This window comes from Mesoplodon mirus (assembly GCF_964341445.2).
Source record: "Mesoplodon mirus genome assembly, chromosome: X".
In the NCBI taxonomy this organism is placed as follows: domain Eukaryota; kingdom Metazoa; phylum Chordata; class Mammalia; order Artiodactyla; family Ziphiidae; genus Mesoplodon; species Mesoplodon mirus.
The window spans coordinates 64,854,643-64,875,267 of NC_138981.1; the positions used below are offsets into that span (position 1 = coordinate 64,854,643).

The 20,625-nt window shown below is 39.2% G+C and overlaps 1 protein-coding gene across 7 annotated transcripts in view; it reads right to left on the reverse strand.

The window, feature by feature from the left end:
• ATRX (ATRX chromatin remodeler) overlaps positions 1–11,178 on the reverse strand; it is a 234,116-nt gene extending 222,938 nt beyond the window's left edge. For 6 of the 7 annotated variants that reach the window (XM_082610811.1, XM_082610808.1, XM_082610806.1 and 3 more), the window contains exon 1: positions 10,949–11,178. In XM_082610811.1, the coding sequence (XP_082466937.1) occupies positions 10,949–10,968 (20 nt within the window). In that variant the 5' untranslated portion in view covers positions 10,969–11,178. Of the gene's footprint in view, positions 1–10,811; positions 10,883–10,948 lie in introns of those variants that run through there. The other variant, XM_082610810.1, reaches the window with a different exon arrangement.
• Between the last annotated feature and the right edge of the window lie 9,447 nt (positions 11,179–20,625).

Sequence of the window (20,625 nt, forward strand, 5' to 3'; positions counted from 1 at the left end):
TCTTTCTTTTGATTTACATTTGCATGGAATAACTTTTTCCATCTTCTCACTTTCAGTCTGTATGTGTCCCTAGGTCTGAAGTGGGTCTCTTTTAGCCAGCATATATAGGGGTCTTGTTGTTGTATCCATTCAGCCAGTCTGTCTTTTGCTTGGAGCGTTTAATCCATTTACATTTAAGGTAATTATCGATATGTATGTTCCTATTACCATTTTCTTAACTGTTTGGGGTTTGTTGTTGTAGATCTTTTCCTTCTCTTGTGTTTCCTGCCTAGGGAAGTTCCTTTGGCATTTGTTGTAAAGCTGGTTTGGTGGTGAATTCTCTAAGCTTTTGCTTGTCTGTAAAGGTTTTAATTTCTCCATCGAATCTGAATGATATCCTTGCTGGATAGAGTAGTCTTGGTTCTAGGTTTTTCCCTTTCATCACTTTAAATATGTCCTGCCACTCCTTTCTGGTTTGCAGAGTTTCTGCTGAAAGATCAGCTGTTAACCTTTTGGGCATTCCCTTGTATGTTAATTGTTGTTTTTCCCTTGCTGCTTTTAATACTTTTTCTTTGTATTTAATTTTTGATAGTTTGATTAATGCGTGTCTTGGTGTGTTTCTCCTTGGATTTATCCTGTATGGGACTCTCTGAACTTCCTCTACTTGACTATTTCCTTTCCCTTATTAGGGAAGTTTTCAACTATAATCTCTTCAAATATTTCCTCAGTCCCTTTCTTTTTCTCTTCTTCTTCTGAGACCCCTATAATTCGAATGTTGGTGCATTTAATGTTGTCCCACAGGTCTCTGAGTCTGTCCTCAATTATTCTCATTCTTTTTTCTTTATCCTGCTCTGCAGTAGTTATTTCCACTATTTTATCTTCCAAGTCACGTATCCATTCTTCTGCCTCAGTTATTCTGCTATTGATCCCTTCTAGAGAATTTTTAATTTCATTTACTGTGTTGTTCATCATTGTTTGTTTGCTGTTTAGTTCTTCTAGGTCCTCATTAAACGTTCCCTGCATTTTCTCTATTCTATTTCCAAGATTTTCGATCATCTGTACTATCATTACTCTGAAGCTTTTGTCAGGTAGACTGCCTATTTCCTCTTCATTTGTTTGGTGTGGTGGGTTTTTAATTTGTTCCTTCATCTGCTGTGTGTTTTTCTGTCTTCTCATTTTGCTTAACTTACTGTGTTTGGGGTCTCCTTTTCACAGGTTGCAGGTTTGTAGTTCCTGCTGTTTTTGGTGTCTGCCCCCAGTGGCTAAGGTTGATTCAGTGGGTTGTGTAGGCTGCCTGGTGGAGGAGACTGGTGCCTGTGTTCTGGTGGATGAGGCAGGATCTTGCCTTTCTGGTGGGCAGGTCTGCATCCGGTGGTGTGTTTTGGGGTGTCTGTGACCTTATTATGATTTTAGGCAGCCTTTCTGCTAGTGGGTGGGGTTGTGTTCCTGTCTTGCTAGTTGTTTGGCATAGGGTGTCCAGTACTGTAGCTTGCTGATCATTGAGTGGAGCTGGGTCTTGGTATTCAGATGGAGATCTCTGGGATATTTTTGCCATTTGATATTATGTGGCGCTGGGTGGTGTCTAGTGGACCAATGTCCTGAACTCGGCTCTCCCACCTCAGAGGCACAGGCCTGACACCCGGCCAGAGCACCAAGATCCTGTCATCCACACAGCTCAGAATAAAAGGGAGGAAAAAAAAAGAAAGAAAGAAAGAAAGAAACATAAAATAAAATAAAATAAAGTTATTAAGATTTAAAATTAAAAATTATTAAAAATTTAAAAGAAAAAAAAGAAAGAAGAGAGCAACCAAACCAAAAAACAAATCCACCAATGATAAGAAGCGCTAAAAACTACAGTAAAGAAAAAAAGGGGGGGCAGACAGAACCCTAGGACAAATGGTAAAAGCAAAGCTATACAGACAAAATTACACACTGAAGCATATACATACACACTCACAAAAATAGAAAAGGGGGGCTTCCCTGGTGGCGCAGTGGTTGAGAATCTGCCTGCCAATGCAGGGGACACGGGTTCGAGCCCTGGTCTGGGAAGATCCCACATGCCGCGGAGCAACTGGGCCCGTGAGCCACAACTACTGAGCCTGCGCGTCTGGAGCCTGTGCTCTGCAACAAGAGAGGTCGCAATAGTGAGAGGCCCGTGCACCGCGATGAAGAGTGGCCCCCGCTCGCCGCAACTAGAGAAAGCCCTCGCACAGAAACGAGGACCCAATACAGCCAAAAAATAAATACACTAATTAATTTAAAAAAAAATAGAAAAAGGAAAAAATATATATATTGTTGCTCCCAGTGTCAACCACCTCAATTTGGGATGATTCGTTGTATATTCAGGTATTCCACAGATGCAGGGTACATCAAATTGATTGTGGAGATTTAATCTGCTGCTCCTGAGGCTGCTGGGAGAGATTTCCCTTTCTCTTCTTTGTTTGCACGGTTCCTGGGCTTCAGCTTTGGATTTGGCCCTGCCTTTGCATGTAAGTCGCTGGAGGGTGTGTGTTCTTCGCTCAGACAGGACGGGGTTAAAGTAGCAGCTGATTAGCGGGCTCTGGCTCACTCAAGCCCGGGGGAGGGAGAGGTATGGAATGCAGGGTGAGCCTGTGGAGGCAGAGGGCAGTGTGACGTTGCAACAGCCTGAGGCGCACCGTGTGTTCTCCCAGGGAAGTTGTCCCTGGTTCACAGGACCCTGGCAGTGGCGGGCTATACAGGCTCCCTGGAGGGGAGGTGTGGATAGTGACCTGTGCTGGCACACAGGCTTCTTGGTGACTGAAGCAGCAGCCTTAGCATTTCATGCCCGTCTCTGGTGTCTCTCTGATAGCCATGGCTCATGCCCGTCTCTGGAGCTCATTTAGGCGGTTCTCTGAATCCCCTCATGTCGTGCACCCCGAAACAATGGTCTCTTGCCTGTTCGGCAGTCCCAGACTTTTTCCCGGACTCCCTCCAGACTAGCTGTGGCACACTAGCGCCCTTCAGGCTGTGTTCACACAGCCAAGTCCAGTCCTCTCCCTGGGATCCAACCTCCAAAGCCTGAGCCTCAGCTCCCAGCCCCAACCCGCCCCGGCGGGGGAGCAGACAAGCCTCTCGGGCTGGTGAGTCCTGGTCAGCACCAATCCTCTGTGCAGGGATCTCTCCGCTTTGCCCTCTGCACCCCTGTTGCTGTGCTCTCCTCTGTGGCTCCAAAGCTTCCCCGCTGTCACCCCATCTCCACCAGTGAAGGGGCTTCCTAGTGTGTAGAAACTTTTCCTCCTTCACAGTTCCCTCCCAGTGGTGCAGGTCCCGTCCCTATTCTTTTGTCTCTATTTTTTTCTTTCTTCTTTTGCCCTACCCAGGTATGTGGGGAGTTTCTTGCCTTTTGGGAGGTCTGAGGTCTTCTGCCAGCGTTCAGTAGGTGTTCTGTAGGAGTTGTTCCACATGTCAATGTATTTTTGTTGTATTTGTGGGGAGGAAAGTGGTCTCCACCTCTTACTCTTCCACCATCTTGAAGGTCTCATGGATAGACAGTTTTTAAGTATCATTTATAAAAACACCAAGACATCTTATTTTTTGTTGGGGGGGGGAACAGAGTTACTAGCCAAAATGTAAATTAGTACCAATTTTTTAAAGTATAGTGTAAGGTATAATGTAAGCTCCATGGGGAGCCTTAATTTAATTTGTCTTGTTCACCTAAGCAGTACTTAGAACAGTTCTTGGCACATGGCAATAGTAATTAGTAACAACTAATATTTGAGTAATTATTATGTCACACTAACCTAAGTGTTTTGTGTCCATTAACTCATTTAGTCTTCACACAACCCAGGAAATGTCTGGTGAATGAATCAATACTTTTTGCAGTATGACAATTACAGTCAGTTCTGCAATAATATAAAGTGAGTTCCTAAAAATCACCAGGTAATGCAAAATTGTGCAATAAACACCACAGGATTCATGGGAAAAACAGGGTTAGAAGCACAACACTGAAAAAACTTCATCAGTGACACATTTTTTTAAAAAAGACAGAAACCTAATAGAAATGGTAGCACAATTTTACACAGTTCACACATATTAAGTGATTAAGAAATACACAAGTACAACAATAAATATGGCATGTTACCTTGAAAAAGACCTGAAGTTTGCTTATGGAAGTGGGCATCAGAAGGGTTGCAGCTCATGAATTACCGTGAAGTGATGGAAGGAGGGTTATCTGAAATCGGATGGAAAATTGTAACAATAGATGTGGATGGGTGTGGCTCATAACACAAGGGGTGAACTGAGGTAGGTGGTTGATATCTGAGGTATGTGCCTATATATGCGTGTATTTTAATGTAACTCAGTTCAGCTGGATGCAGTTTCCTGCATTCACCCAGGGCAAACTTTCTATAAAGGGCCAGATAGTAAATATTTTAGGCTCTGTGGGCCATTAGGTCTCTGTTGCAACTATTCAACTCTGAGACTGTGCTACAAAAGCAGCCACAGGACAAAGTAAACAAATGGGCTTGGGTGTGTTCAAACTTTATTTACAAAAATAGGGCACTGTTTGGTGGCCATAGTTTGCTGAGCCCTGAACTTGCAGACAAAATCCTAAATAACTAAATGCAAACTTTGTGTTATGCTCAAATTGTCCCCCGATACATCAATCTTGTTGGAACAAATTCACTTTCAAAACAAGTGTTATAGCAGAACTAAGTTTAGAATGCTATCAAGTAAACCAAAAAATAACTGATATAATTCAAATAAGCAAAATAAATCCAGTATTACTCAAAAATAAACTATTTTTGCTTTTGGATTTTATAAATCAAATGTCACCCAAAAGTCAACTGACAAATGACCAAAATAAAGACAACTAATGGTATATTTTGAACACTCATAGTCATTCAAAATCTGTGCATTAAATTCTACACAATTTTCAAGGAAAATGGGTTACGCTTTTGATAGCTCTTCTGAATTAAAATTATCGGGCTCAGTCACAAGGGCACATGTGGCTTTTACAAGATCATCGAGCAATCAAAGTTAACATATGAACTGCACTGTAAGATAAATAAGTTCTGAAGATATGCTGTACAGCATACAGCATGGTGACTATAGTTAACAATACTGTATTATATCCTTGAAAGTTGCTAGAGAGTAGATCTTAAATGTTCTCTCCACAACAATAACAAAAAGGTAATTATTGTGACAGTCATTTCAAAATATATACACATATCAAATTATCACATTGTACACCTTAAACGTACACAATGATATGTCAATTGTATCTCAATAAAGCTGGGAAAAATACTAATTGCATATGGTTAGACAATATTTGCCCAGGAACTGAGTTAAAAACTCTAAGTTGACCTCCTTTCAATTAGAAAACACTAATATATACAACATTTCTTTGCTCAAGCTGCTATAACTCACATCTGAAATCCTCCCCCAGCCTCCTTTGTTAAAAGCAGATGCATCCTCCAAGGGTCACATCCAAATGCTACCTCTCTATAAAGCCTTCCCTGGACCCAATCAGAAATGTCTTCCTACTCTAAACTCCCACAGCAAGTCACTTTTTACCCAACATAGCATGTAGCACTTTATATCCTGCTTCATATTTATTTGTGAACATGTCTTATTTCCTATGCTGTGTGGAAAATAAGACTAATCTTTAGCCATACTAATCCCTCTGCTGGACTGCCCTTTTTCACAGCCAACCCTTAACTGCTAACTTACCTTCAAGACCCAATACAGATACCATCTCCTCTGCAAAACTTTCCTAAACATCCCCCAAATTAGGCTTTCATTCATTCTGATCCCTAGCACAACCAATATACCTCCATTTTAGCACTGCTTATTTACTTACTATTTCCCTCCTTAGATTAAGAATGCTTTAAGGAGGCAGGAATTTTGTCTTTTACCCTTTGCATACGCTAGTACAGTGTCTGGCACCTAGTTGGTACTCAAGTATTTGATCAACTAATAAAGCATTCCTCCAAAATATGGAGTATAGGGTATATACACATGAACACCACTACCATACCAATAAATTTCTTAAACAAATATTTTATGTAACAGTTCACAAGAAAGCTGGACTACTGATACCAAGAATGGCTACTTCAAGCCAAAACTCAGAGACAAAGTCTCAGAGACAGGATCTGAAAACAATGGCTAGAGAGCAAAATTCACAGAACCTTTTCCCAGGGCAAAAGTCACAATCAGCTAGAATATAGGTCTTTTCAGAAGTATCATCTCCAATCATAAAAGAACAGAAATACACTGGATATAGTAATCTTTCAAAACAGAACATATCCTGAGCCACAGTAATTATTAACGAACTTCCAAGCAAAGTTTTTCCGTTCTAATAAATGTTTGTGTATATGATAGTATATGAGATTATATTAGCAACAAAACACCTGTATCCTAACCATGTAAGCTTCAAGGCAAAAAAGATATGCATACATTGAATAAAGAAACTTTCCCTCATCACTTCTCCCTACCCCCAAAAAGGCAAACAAAGTCAAAAAATGATCGACACTAACATAACCAGGATTATGTTTTTAATAACTTTGTAGAATATCTAGTACAAGTTCATTCTGTAAATGACAAAGCAGAGGCCTAGAAAGATGAATGATTTGTCCACAACAATCAGTTGAGCAACAGAGCTGTAACTAGAAAACCCAGGTTTGGCTCCGAGTTAAGCATTCATTCCTCTACAACCAGCAGTTCTCAAACTTCTAGTCTCAGGACCTCTTTACACTCCTAAAACACTTAAAAATTAACAAAGACCCCAAAGAGCTTTTAGTTTATTGTCTCTTAAGAACCGCTGTTATAACCATGTTATCTCCTCCAGAACTGCAGGCATTATCAGTATCTTTTAAACTTACTCCTATTTTACAGATGAAGAGCTATGGAGATTAATCATCCTGCATGTCAGCTATCAAGCCAATAAGACAAGCATTAGGATACATGTACAGAGAGATCCTACTTAGACACTCCTTTTACTGCCCTGCTATATTCAACATTCCTAAAGGAAGAGCTATACATCATTTTCCAATGGCTTAACCCATTTTAACAGCTTCTGCCAATGTCCAAGAGAACATTCAAGCTCTGGAGGAAAAAGACTTCATGTAAACCCAAGAATTGCCTGTATTCTGTCGCCCAATCCGTAAATTTATTCAGATTTCAAAAGTGAAATAGGCACATAAATACACACAATTTCTTACAGAAAAAATTATTTCACACACCTAAATCTATATACAAATACCTTTAAGTACTACATTTATCTTATCTCTAGAAATACAATATAAAAGTGAAGGCTCATGGTCAATTATACCAAGGGTTGCCAATAATGAGAACTGGCCTGATCACAATTAAAATCACAGATGTCTTTCTTTTCATCCCCACCAATAACATAACGAAACAGCTGGCATTTGAATATTTTCAAAACCCTTTGTAAAATCTGCATGTACTCCGCTGCCACAGGCCTGGCTTAATACTTTCCACACAGTGGGAATGCACATATTTCACAGATAACATTTTTCAAAAATAGATTAGTATGCAACTGATTGTGAACTACCACAATAACAGACACTTTCTAAGACATTTTCCCAACATCTCTCGAGTAGGATCACTTCTACCTTTTAAAATTTAAGACCAATACTGGTTATATTGCTTTCAGCTTTTCAAGTAATCAATTGCCATAAGGATTAGAATGACAAGTTCCATCAAATCTCCAAGATCTTTATATAAAAATAAATGAAAGTTTATCTGTCAATCAGAGGCTGATCTTTCAGGCCAAAAAACTGAAGAAATAATCTTATTTAAAACAAAACAAATAACAAAAAACTATTTAAAAACAATAACAAGGGCCTCCCTGGTGGCGCAGTGGTTGAGAGTCCGCCTGCCGATGCAGGGGATACGGGTTCGTGCCCCGGTCTGGGAGGATCCCATATGCCGCGGAGCGGCTGGGCCCGTGAGCCATGGCCGCTGAGCCTGCGCGTCCGGAGCCTGTGCTCCGCAGCGGGAGAGGCCACAACAGTGAGAGGCCCGCGTACCGAAAAAAAAAAAAAAAAAAAAAAAACAATAACAAAACCTTTGAAAACTGAGCCACTGATTTTTCAGTGTATATTTGTCCCTCAGTATCTGAGGGGAGTTGGTTCCAGGACCCACCACAGATACCAAAATCTGAAGATGCTCAAGTCCCATAGTCAGCCCTCCATATCCACAGTTCCGCATCCTCAGATTCAACCAACCACAGATTGAAATCCTCGGTACTGAGTGGAAGAACACAGAGCCAACTGTATGATTTAGCCAAATCATCGATTTATTTTCCTCCCTCTTGCCTTTTGGCTATTTTTTTTTTGACCACAGAATCCTAGGAATGTTCTTTTTTTATAAATGTAAGTAAAGATTAGAAACTAATCTTTGCTCCTATTTTTAAGTGCTGGACAGAAGATCTGGTAAAGAAAAAATCTGGAACAATTGTGTAAAATAAATGACAATTCATAGAATTCTTCATACTATTTCTGCCTCACATTAGAAGAGAATCAAGAGTGATTTGGTATTGTGGGTTCAACTCTCTCAAGCATTACCTGTCAGATTATCCTTTAACTACAATTATGGCTTGAGATGAATGACACTTCAGACTGAGACGGTTCTTCTGAACACCCACTTGGAGCACTTTCATAGTAAATAATCAGCATCACACTTTTTAAAATTAATTCTTTACATTTATACATGTGTTCTTTGCAAGGGGGTTTTCACATAGCTTAAGATTCTCCTGGAATTAAATGCTTCAGTTATCTTACTATCTCATATGAACATAAAAGACAAAATATTATAAACACCTACAAACTCAAAAGACCTACAACAAATGACAATAGTAGCTAACATGAACTTCTTCCATTGTAATACTTGGGCTAAATTAAAATGGTCATAATCACATTATATCTGGCAGCTCAAGGAGGTATTAATGCCTGTGGTTAAGAACATAAGCTCTGGAGTCAAGACTGGGTTCAATTCCAGCTCCACCAATTACAAACTATATAACTTTGATCAAGTTCTTTGATCTCTCTATGCCTCAGTTTCCTCCTGTAAAAAGGGGAACACCAAGTACCTACCCATAGGGTTGTTCTGAGAATTAATCACGATTACACAGGTAAAGGTCAACAGTAAGCACTCAATTTTAGTTATGATTATTACTCTTACCACTAAGATCAACAAAAATTCAAGGCCCATAAGGAAAACTGACTCTGGCATAAAATGAATAATTCTATTCAGAAAGTCTATACATAATTAATTTGCTCAGCCTAAAGAAAGGGAGAAAATCCAAGTTCAAGCTATGATTTTAGAGGCAGACTTTGTGAGATTTAGTAAAATCTAGAGGTCATATTTAACTGTAAGTTACACCCTTCATGTACAGGAACATGGACACCTGATAATAACTAACCAACAAGTTGTACTGGGTACCTCTTATGTGCCCAATACCCCTTACGTAAAGGCTTATTGCACTTTGACCAATTAACACAAATTCAAAAACCAAGGCCACAATCCTTACACAACTAGAGATCTATAATCTAAGAACTAAAGTGCATTATTTTTCCTCAAAGGAAGGAAAACGTCTTCCATCTACTGCTTGTTAATGCAGAAAAATAGGCACAGTAAATATCATAGGTTTATTCCCAAATTCTATACACTAGGTAAAGTGCTCTAAAAACATATATACCTATATACTATTAAGATGATGTATATATATATATATGTATATATATATACATATATATATACATATATATATGTATATATATATATACATATATATATACATATATATATACACACACATATATATACACCATCCTAATAGTTACTCAAAAGCATATTTTGCCAACTACGAATGCAATTCTGATCTATGATCCCTGTAATTTTACTTTGCCACTAGGCGCCAAGGATACATCTCAGAACAGAAAAATTACTTAATTCACAAGGGATGAAAAGTCAAATGTCAAACTGTCTGAAAAACAAGCCAGTCACCTGTGTAAAAGTGGTATACGTTTCATATTAACAACCCATTATTTTTAGACACTATCAAGAGGCAAATCAGAAGCACAAGAGAAAAGCAGCCTCAACCTAATATAAACGTGCTTGATTGGTAAGAGGTGGCCTGCCAGGCACTGCTTCCTTGCAGTAGATCTTACTTCCCATCAACCCATGTTAACGTGCTCCCCACCCCTCTTGGAATATATAAATAAATAAACAAAAATAAGGTCTAATTACTTTTGCTCAAAATTTGCCCGTAAAGTGGAGAAACATCTAAGGACTGCCTTACCACCCATTAAAGCTGGACTACACAAAATGTAGTACACTGGGGTCCTCTGGAAGCAAAACCCTGCGTTAGTATCCCTTTGCCTAGAAGTAAATCCAAGGATACCCCTCAGGGTCCGGGGTAGAGAAGGAATACTGGCAAGACCCACCCGTTCACCCCACAAAATGGGCTTGTCCCCAGGGGCTGCAGAAAAAAAAATAAAAGTCCGCAAGGCCGGGTTACTTCCCGTCTTCAGCAGTCCAAAACGCCACTAAGTCGTCCCAGGATCTCACATCCTCCCGACCGCCCCTCCCCCTCTTCCCACCCCTCACCCCCCCCTTCTTCCCCTAGCAGTCTCTAGGCCCAAAGATTAGGAAGAAAGACCGGGATACCAAAAACCGCCTCCCACTTCAGGGTCTCAATTCCACAAGCACCAAAGAATAAACAGAGGAGGCCAACTAAGCTCCGCGGTTCAGGGAGGCTGGAGAAAGCGCCCGACACGCCAGGCCGCGCCCCCCCCACCCCCACCCCGGATTGGAGCCTACCGCCGAAACCCCGAAACCCTCCTCACCTAAGGAGAAAACGATGCCTCTTTCCGCTCAGCAAAACACATGCCTAACCCACCAAGCCAAAGCTTTCCCAAACACCCGGCTCAGAAGGCGCGTAGGCCGAAACCACTGGGATCCGTGAGACGGGGTCGTGTTTTACCTCATGGGCTCAGCAGTCATGTTTTCGCTTCAACGCCTCGTCGGCTTCAGCGACCGTAGGGCGCCACTCTGCGCTCCCCGGTACCCAGTTACGACAGAAATGCACTGGACTCTTAGTCGTCACTACAGCTGGCGCTGGATCCTCCCCACAGCTCAAAGGCCGCCACCGCTGCCACCTCCGCAGGAGCCGCGGAAACAAAGCGACGCCGCCGCCGCCGCCATTTTGTTGGGCCGAGGCTCAGGCAGCAGAATTGGCGCGTCCTCCCTCTTCCTCTTTCCATCATCCATTGGCTGCCTTCTCCGCAGCGCAGATGCCTATTGGGTACAGAAATTCACCTTCTTTGGGGGCCTGTTGCTAAGGCGGTCTACGTCATTTGATCCCCTCCACCTTTTCATAGGGGGTCCAATTCAGTCCCATTGACCTGAAAGTGCTAGTGACGTATTTTGACTTTATTCTGAAAATGCTTTTTAATCCGTCCTCTTTTCTTTGACATATTGACAAAACAAGGACAGCAATTTACATTTATTGAGAGTTTACTATATACCCAGCACTATACTAATCCTTTATCCAGATTGTCTCAGGTAATCCTTATACCCTTTGAGTCAGACAGCCGCTTGTTACCTACATTTTCTAGACGAGGAAACCAAAACACAAAGTCCCACAGTAGTGGAGCCAAGATTCCGATCAGACACCACACTCTTAACCACTAATCTATGTGGCCATCCTATACATTTTCTTTCCTATATTCCAGGTTATCAAGTTCTTTACTTTCCTTGATGATTTATATATAATATTAATCATTCCAGCATGCTTACATATATATATATATATTTATATATTATAAATATAAAACACAAGACCAACTTGAGATCTGCACACAACTTTTTCAGTATTGAATAAATTGCAGCTTGGAACACACACGTGGACCATTTCCCCAGTCTGATGTGATGTTTGGCTCACAAACTAACCAATCTAGGTCTATTTCCACCTCGTTACAGAGGTTTGGCTGTATCATCCCTAAAAGCCTTTCCAGGGAATTCCCTGGCCGTCCAGTGGTTAGGGCTCTGTGCTTTCGCTGCCGAGGGCCAGGGTTCGATCCCTGGTCAAGGAACTAAGATCCCACAAGCTGTGCAGTGTGGCCAGAGTAAATAAATAAAAATAGAATAAAAGCCTGTCCAGTTTTCACGTTCTATAATTTGTCTATTGGTAATCTCTGCAAGTCACAAATCAGTTCTCTAAAATCAAATAGTTTCAAGTTTCATTTCTAAATTTATTCTGCCATAAATAAAGTTCATTCTACTCGCTTTTTCCTGAAATCTGCAAGAGCTCCTGTTGTATTTAGGTGACAAGGTTGCTGCTTTCTACCGGAATAGCAAGCGATGAGCATTTTTTTAATGGAACACTTTGATAATCTGATAGACTTGGGCAACTTTTTAATCAAGAGAAGCCTGTACACATTTCAAGTCATCTTTCAGATACTGAAGTACCATTGCCAACTGTAGAAACCAGCCTTCTGTATCTGGAATACTGATTTTCTTCTTGTCTTTTATACATTAAATATTACTTAAACATACAATTTACAGAAGTTATGTTTTCCTCGTTAGTAAATGCAGTTAATTTGAAAGGAGATCCACTCCGTTAGGAGACGTCACACAACTTTCAAACGAGCTCTTGGGGACAAGACAACACTAAGCAGCTTTAAATGGCAAATTCCACAAATAGAAAAACATCTTAATAAGAAAATTATAATCACAGAATTTTAAAAGTATAAAATAACTCACTATTTGTGAATCATAAAGAGAATATATTTGCTATTAAAGGATGACTAACAAAGTTTTACTGATGTATTTATAGGGGGATCACTTTCAACATATAATTTTCAAAGACTTTCCTTCAGCTGTATTTTAGAAAAAATTCACTTGTACACATCACTTTCACTTTTTCATCAAGTTGCCACAGAAATCAACACAGACCCCTTTCTTGGACTCTTGACCATAAATGTGTGATTTGTGAATCTACTTATTTGCTTTGGAATAAAGACAAGGTAAATTACCTTTAAAGTGAAAGTTAGATGGAAAAATAAATACTCTCATAATTTTAAATAAATAGCATCACAAATTCTGATTATCTTATGTCAAAATCATAATGCTTTGGTGATAACCATGAAATTTTGAATGTATATATCCTTTTTTTTTTTTTTTTTTTTTCTTTTTGCGGTATGCGGGCCTCTCACTGTTGTGGCCTCTCCCGTTGCGGAGCACAGGCTCCGGATGCGCAGGCCCAGCGGCCATGGCTCACGGGCCCAGCCGCTCCGCGGCATATGGGATCCTCCCAGACCGGGGCACGAACCCGTATCCCCTGCATCGGCAGGCGGACTCTCAACCACTGCGCCACCAGGGAGGCCCTGAATGTATATATCCTTTAATCCAGAAATTTAACTTCTAGGAATTTATCTAACAGATAAACTCTACATGTGAAAAATGAGTTGTCCACAAGACTATTCATTGCAACATTGTAACATCAAAGATTTAGAAACAACATAGATGTTCCTCAATAGAGGACTGGTGAAATAAACTATGCTATCCATATAACATAATACCACATAAGTCCTTAATATAAAATTTTTTCAAAAATCACTTGTGTTTCTATGCACTAACAACAACCAATCCAAAAAGGAAATTAAGAAAACAATCTCATTTTCTATAGCATCAAAAGGGATAAAATACTTAGGAATAAACTTAACAAAGGCTGTGAAAGACTTGCACACTGAAGTCTATAAAGCATTGCTAAAAAGAAATCAGAGAAAGACAAAAAGAATGGAAAGACATCTCATGCTCATGGACTGCAATATTGACTGTTGTTAAAATGTCCTACTAGCTAAAAAGACTTACAGATTTAATGAAGTCTGTATTAAAATCCCAGTGGCATTCTTTGCAGAAATAGAAAAAAAATCCCAAAATTAAATGGAAGCTCAAGGAACCTTAATAGCCAACTCAGTCTTGAAAAAGAAGAGCAAAATTGGAGACCATACTCTTCCCGGTTTCAAAATATACTACCAAGCAACAGTAATCAAGACTGTGTGGTACTGGCATAATATAGAAAATGCAACAGAAAAGAGAGCCCAGAAATAAACCCTTGCATATATGGCCAAATGATTTTCAACCAAGGTGCCAAGACTACACAATGGGGAAAGGATAGTCTCTTCAATAAATGGTGTTGGGAAAATAGGATATCCAGCTGCAAAAGAGTGAAGTAGTACCCTTAACTTATACCATATACAAAGACTACCACAAAATGGCTTAGAGACCTAAACCTGTAACATTCCTAAAAGAAAAGATAGGGGGAAAGCTTTAGGTTATTTAATTTGGCAACTGGTTTCTTGGATGTGACAGCAAAAGCACAAGCAATGAAAGTAAAAACGATAAATGGGACTATATCAGATTTTAAAACTTATGCACTTCAAAGGAAACTATCAACAGTGTAAAAAGGCAACTTACAGAATGGGAGAAAATATTTGCAAATCCTATATGTGATAAGGGGTTAATATCCAGAATATATAAGGAACTTCTACAATTAACAGCAATGACAAATAAAGAATAAAAAATGGACAAAGGAATTGAATAGGCAGTTCTCTAAAGAAGATATACGAATGGCCAACAAACATATGAAAAGATGTTCAATGCCACTAATCAAAAGAGAAATTCAAATCAAAATCTCAGTGAGGTATTATTTCAGGCTGTTGGAATGACTATCATCAGAAAGAAAAGAGATAAGAAATGCTGGCAAGGGATTTCACTGGTGGCACAGTGGTTAAGAATCTGCCTGCCAATGCAGGAGACATGGGTTTGAGCCCTTGTCTGGGAAGATCTCACATGCCACAGAGCAACTAAGCCCGTGTGCCACAACTACTGAGCCTGCGTGCCACAACTACTGAAGCCTGCGTGCCTAGAGCCCATGCTCCACAACAAGAGAAGCCACCGCAATGAAGAACCCGCACACACAATGAAGAGTAGCCCCCACTCACGGCAACTAGAGAACGCCTGTGTAAAGCAATGAAGACCCAAGGCAACCAAAAATAAATTAATTATTTTTTTTAAATGCTGGCAAGGACACAGTAAAAAGGGAATCCTTGTGCACTGTTGCTGGGAATATAAAATGGTGAAGCTGCTATTGAAAACAGTATGGAGGTTCCTCAAAAAGTTAAAAAGAGAATTACCATATGATCCAACAATTCCACTTCTGGGTATATAACCAAGATAATTGAAAGCAGGGTCTCAAAGAGATAATTGCCCACTGATGTTCATTCTAGCATTTTTCACAATAGTCAGGAGGTGGAAGCAACCCAAATGTCCATTGGCAGATGAACGAATAAAGAAAATGGAATATTATGCAGCCTTAAAAAAGAAGGCAATCCTTTCGTACGCTACAACATGGATGAACCTTGAAGATATTATGCTAAGCAAAATGTCACTCACAAAAGGACAAATGCTGTATGGTTCCACTCATATGAAGTATTTTAAATAGTTAAAATCCTATAAATGGAAAGTGGAAAATGGTTGACAAGGGCTGGGGAGATGGTTAAAGGAGAGGGCATTAGTTTTTAATGGGTATAAAGTTTCAATTTTTCAAGATTAAATAGTCCTAGAGATCACAACAATCTAAATATACATAACACTGCTGAACTGTACACTTAAAATGGTTAAAATGGTAAATTTAATATTACATGCTTTTTTACCAAATAAAAACTTTTTTAAAAAGGCAGGTATAGATGTATATATATATGAGATTTTTTCTAGTTATATTCTTAAAAGAAAAAAACAGCAAGTTGCATAACACTGTATTTTAATATTTGTGTTGGGGAGAGAGGAAGAGCAAGAGTTAGAGCCAGAGTGAGAATGAGAAAGAGAGAGGATAAGAAGTAAAATAACTCTGAAAGAATGAAAATTATATTAGTAATAGTGATTACCTGGAGAAGATAACCTGGGAGCGGGGGGACCAGGGCAGGAGGAAACTTCACTACACTATATACTCTTTGCACCTTTTATATTTTATAAATACATGTGAGTGTATTTCCTGTTCAAAAAATGAATGTGAATTTAAAATTAAGACAGTGTGATACTGGTGAAAGAACAGACAAATAGATCAGTGGAAGAACAGAGAGGCCAGAAATAATCCCACACAAACAGTGTCAATTGATCTGTGGCAAAGGACCAAAGGCAATTCAACGGGGAAAGGACGGTCTTCAACAAATGGTGCTAGCAAAAGACACTACTAAGATAATGAAAAGATTAGCCACAGATTGGGAGAAAATCTTTGCAAAACATATCTGATAAAGGACTGATGTCCAAAATACACAAAGAACTCTTACATCTCAGCAATAAGAAAACAAAGTCCCAGTTTTAAGATTGGGTACTTCTTGGGCAAAAGAACCAAAGACACACCCCATCAAAGAAGATATACTGATAGCAAATAAGCTTATGAAAAAATGCTCAACATCATATGTCACTGGGGAATTGCAAATTAAAAGAACAATGATATACCACTACACAACTATTAGAATGGCTAATCCAAAACACTGACAACAACAAACGCCAATGAGAACGTGGAACAACAGGAACTCTCATTCATTGCTGGTAGGAATGGAAAATGGTACGGACACTTTGGAAAGTTTCTTACCAACCCTAAGGCTAAACATACTTTTATGATCCCACACTGGCAGGAATGAATGCACGAATGAATTGGAAAATGACATCCACACCAAAACATGCACACAGATGTTTATACCAACTTTATTCATAGTTTCCAAAACCTGGAAGCAACCAAGATGTCCTTCAGTAGGTGAATGGATAAATAAACTGTGGTGCAGCCAGACAGTGGTATGTTATTCAGTCCTAAAAGAAATTAGATATCAAGCCATGAAAATACATGGAGGAAACTTAAATGCCTGTTACTAAGGGAAAGAAGCCAATCTAAAAAGCTATATACTGTATAATTCCAACTATCTGATATTCTGAAAAAGGCAAATCTATGGAGACAATAAAAGGATCAGTGGTTGTCAGGGGTTGTTGGGGGAGGGATTGATGAAGAAGAGCACAGAGGATTTTTACAGCAGTGAAACTATTCTGTATGGTACTATAATAGTAGATACTTGTCGTGATACATTTGTCCAAACCCATAGAATGTACAACACCAAGAGTGAACCCTAATGTAAACTATGGATTCTGGGTGATAATGATGTATCAATGTAGGTTCATCAATTGTCACAAATATACCACACTAATTCAAGTAATTAATAATAGGGGAGGGACTTCCCTGGTGGTCCAGTGGTTAAGAATCTGCCTTCCAATGCAGGGGACTTGGCTTCGATCCCTGGTCAGGGAACTAAGATCCCACATGCCACGGGGCAACTAAGCCTGCACGCCACAACTACTGAGTTCATGCGTCTCAACAAGAGAACCCAATGCTGCAATGAAAAGATCCTGCATGCCGCAACTAAGACCCAACACAGGGGCTTCCCTGATGGTGCAGTGGTTAAGAGTCTGCCTGCCAATGCAGGGGACACGGATTCCAGCCCTGGTCCGGGAAGATCCCCTATGATGTGGAGCAACTAAGCCCCTGCTCCACAACTACTGAGCCTGTGCTCTAGAGCCAACATGCCCAGAGCCCGTGCTGCACAACAAGAAAAGCCACTGAAATGAGAAGCCCACACACCACAACAAAGAGTAGCCCTCACTCGCCAAAACTAGAGAAAGCCCGCGAGCAGCAATGAAGAACCAATGCAGCCAATAAATAAATAAATAAATAAATAAATAAATAAATAAATAAATAAAAATAATAGAGAAAACTGGAGGGGTGGTTAGGTGGCATATGACAAAGATCTGTACTCTCTGCTCAATTTTCCTGTAAAACTAAAACTGCTCGAAAAATAAAGTCCATTTAAAATGAATATAATTAAAAATCATAAAATAATTCACTTTTCCTCATAGGTCTGTTTAGGTTTTTTAACATAAAAGATATATTAAAACGACCTCTCCATTCACTTTGTGAAAATTATGGGGGAGAACAGAATATTTAAAAGTAAAACAGGTACAAACTTCCAGTTATAAAATAAATGTCATGGGGATATAATGTACACCATGGTGACTATAGTTAATGATACTGCATTGCATATTTGAAACTTGCTAAGAATAAATCTTAAAAGTTCTCATCACATGAAAAGAAATGGTAACTACGTATGTTGATGGATATTAACTAGACTTATTGTGGTGATCATTTTGCAACATCCATAAATATCGAATCATTATATTGTACACCTGAAACTAATATAATATCGTATGTCAATTATACCTCAATTTTAAAAAGTACACCAAGCAAGATTAATCTTAAAGCTCCAAATGAAATAATGTTTCCTTCTCATAAACCAGTGGGAGTTGAATAAATTATGCAATATTTTTTGAAGACTCTAAACCTAAGGCAACCTAATAATTTGTTGGTATTTTCAAAAAGCCAATATTTCAGTTGTTGATTTTCTCTGTTGTTTTTCTATTCTCTATTTTGTGTATCTCCATTCTAATCTAATCTTTAGTATTTCCTTCCGTCTGCTAGCTTTGGGTGTAATTTCTTCTACATATCTTCTATATCTAGTTTCTTCTATACATATAGTTTCTTCTTTTCTAGTTAAGCTGTAATGTTAGGTTATTGATTTGAGATTTTTCTTCTTTTTTTTTTTTTTTTTCTTTTTGCGGTATGCGGGCCTCTCACTGTTGTGGCCTCTCCCGTTGCGGAGCACAGGCTCCGGATGCGCAGGCCCAGCGGCCATGGCTCACGGGCCCAGCCGCTCCGCGGCATATGGGATCCTCCCAGACCGGGGCACGAACCCGTATCCCCTGCATCGGCAGGCGGACTCTCAACCACTGCGCCACCAGGGAGGCCCGTCTTCTTTTTAATGTAGACATTTACAGGTATAATTTTCCCTGAGCAATGCTTTCACTACATTCTGTGTTTTTGTATGATATATTCTTGTTTTCACTCATCTCAAAATATTTTCTAATTTCCTTTGTGGTTTCTTCTTTGACCTATTGATTGTTTAAGATTACACTGTTTAATTTCCACATATTTATGAATTTTCCAAATTTTCTTGTTATTGATTTCTGGTTGTGTTCCATTGTAATCATGGAAGATATCTAGTATGATTTCAGTCTTTTAAAATGTACTGATTCTTGTTTGTGGCCTAATATATAGTCTAACCTGGAGAATGTTCCATGTGCATATGATAAAAGTGTGAATTCTGCCTTTGTTAGGTGAAGTGTGCTGTGTAAGTCTGTCAGTCTAGTTGGTTTATAGTGTTGTCCAAGGACTCTGTTTCCTTAATGATCTCTTTCTGGTTGTTCTACTCATTATTAAAAGTGGAGTACTGAAGTCTCCAACTACTATTGTAGAATTGTTTACTATTTCTCCCATCAAGTCTATCAATATTTTCTTCATATATTTTCGGGCAATATTGTTAGGTGCATATGTTTATAATTATCATATTCTCTTGATGGATTGACCCTTTTATCAATATATAATGTCTTTATTGTCTTTTGTAACAATTTTTGACTTAAAGTCTATTTTTTCTGATATTAGTATAGCTACCCCAGCTCTCTTTGGTTCCTATTTACATGGAATATCTTTTTCCATCCTTTCATTTTTTAGCTATTTGTGTCTACATCTAAAGTGAGTCTCTTCTCACAGATATAGAGAACAAACAGGTGGTTACCAGTGGGGAGAAAGAAGTGGGGAGGGACAATACAGGGTTAGGGGATTAAGAGGTACAAACTGTTAGGTATGAAATAAGCTACAGGGGACTTCCCTGGTGGCATAGTGGTTAAGAATCCGCCTGCCAATGCAGGAGACACGGGTCCGGGAAGATCCCACATGTCACGGAGCAACTAAGCCCGTGTGCCACAACTACTGAGCCTGTGCTCTAGAGTCCACAAGCCAAAACTACTGAGCCTGCGCACCAAAACTACTGAAGTCCGCATGCGTAGAGCCTGTGCTCCACAATGAGAAGCCACTACAATGAGAAGCCCGCACACTGCAATGAAGAGGAGCCCCTGCTCGCTGCAACTAGAGAAAGCCTGCACGCAGCAACAAATACCCAATGCAGCCAAAACTAAATAATAAAATAAAATAAATAATAATAAATTAATTAATTAAATAAGCTACAAAGATATATTGTACAACACGGGGAATATAGCAAATATTTTACAAGAGCTATAAATGGAGTATAACCTTTGAAAATTGTGAATCACTGTATTGTACACCTGTAACTTATATAATATTGTACAGCAACTATACTTCAATAAAGAAAAAAGAAAAAAGTGAAAGTGAGTCTCTTGTACACAGCCTATAGTTGGATGGTGGGGGTTTTTAAAAATCCATTTTGCCATTCTCTGTGTTCTTACTGGAGAATTTAACCCATTTACATTTAAGTAATTAGTGATAAGGAAGGACTTAACTTCTGCTATTTTGCTATTTGATTTCTATATGTCATATATACTCTGTTCTTTGTTTCCTCCATTACTGCTTACTTTTGTGTTTAATTGATTTTTTGCAGTGTATTCCTTTCTGTTAGTCTTATTGAGCATCTCTTCAAAGTGAAAAATCATTTTTGTCTTGGTACTTTCAAGATTCTT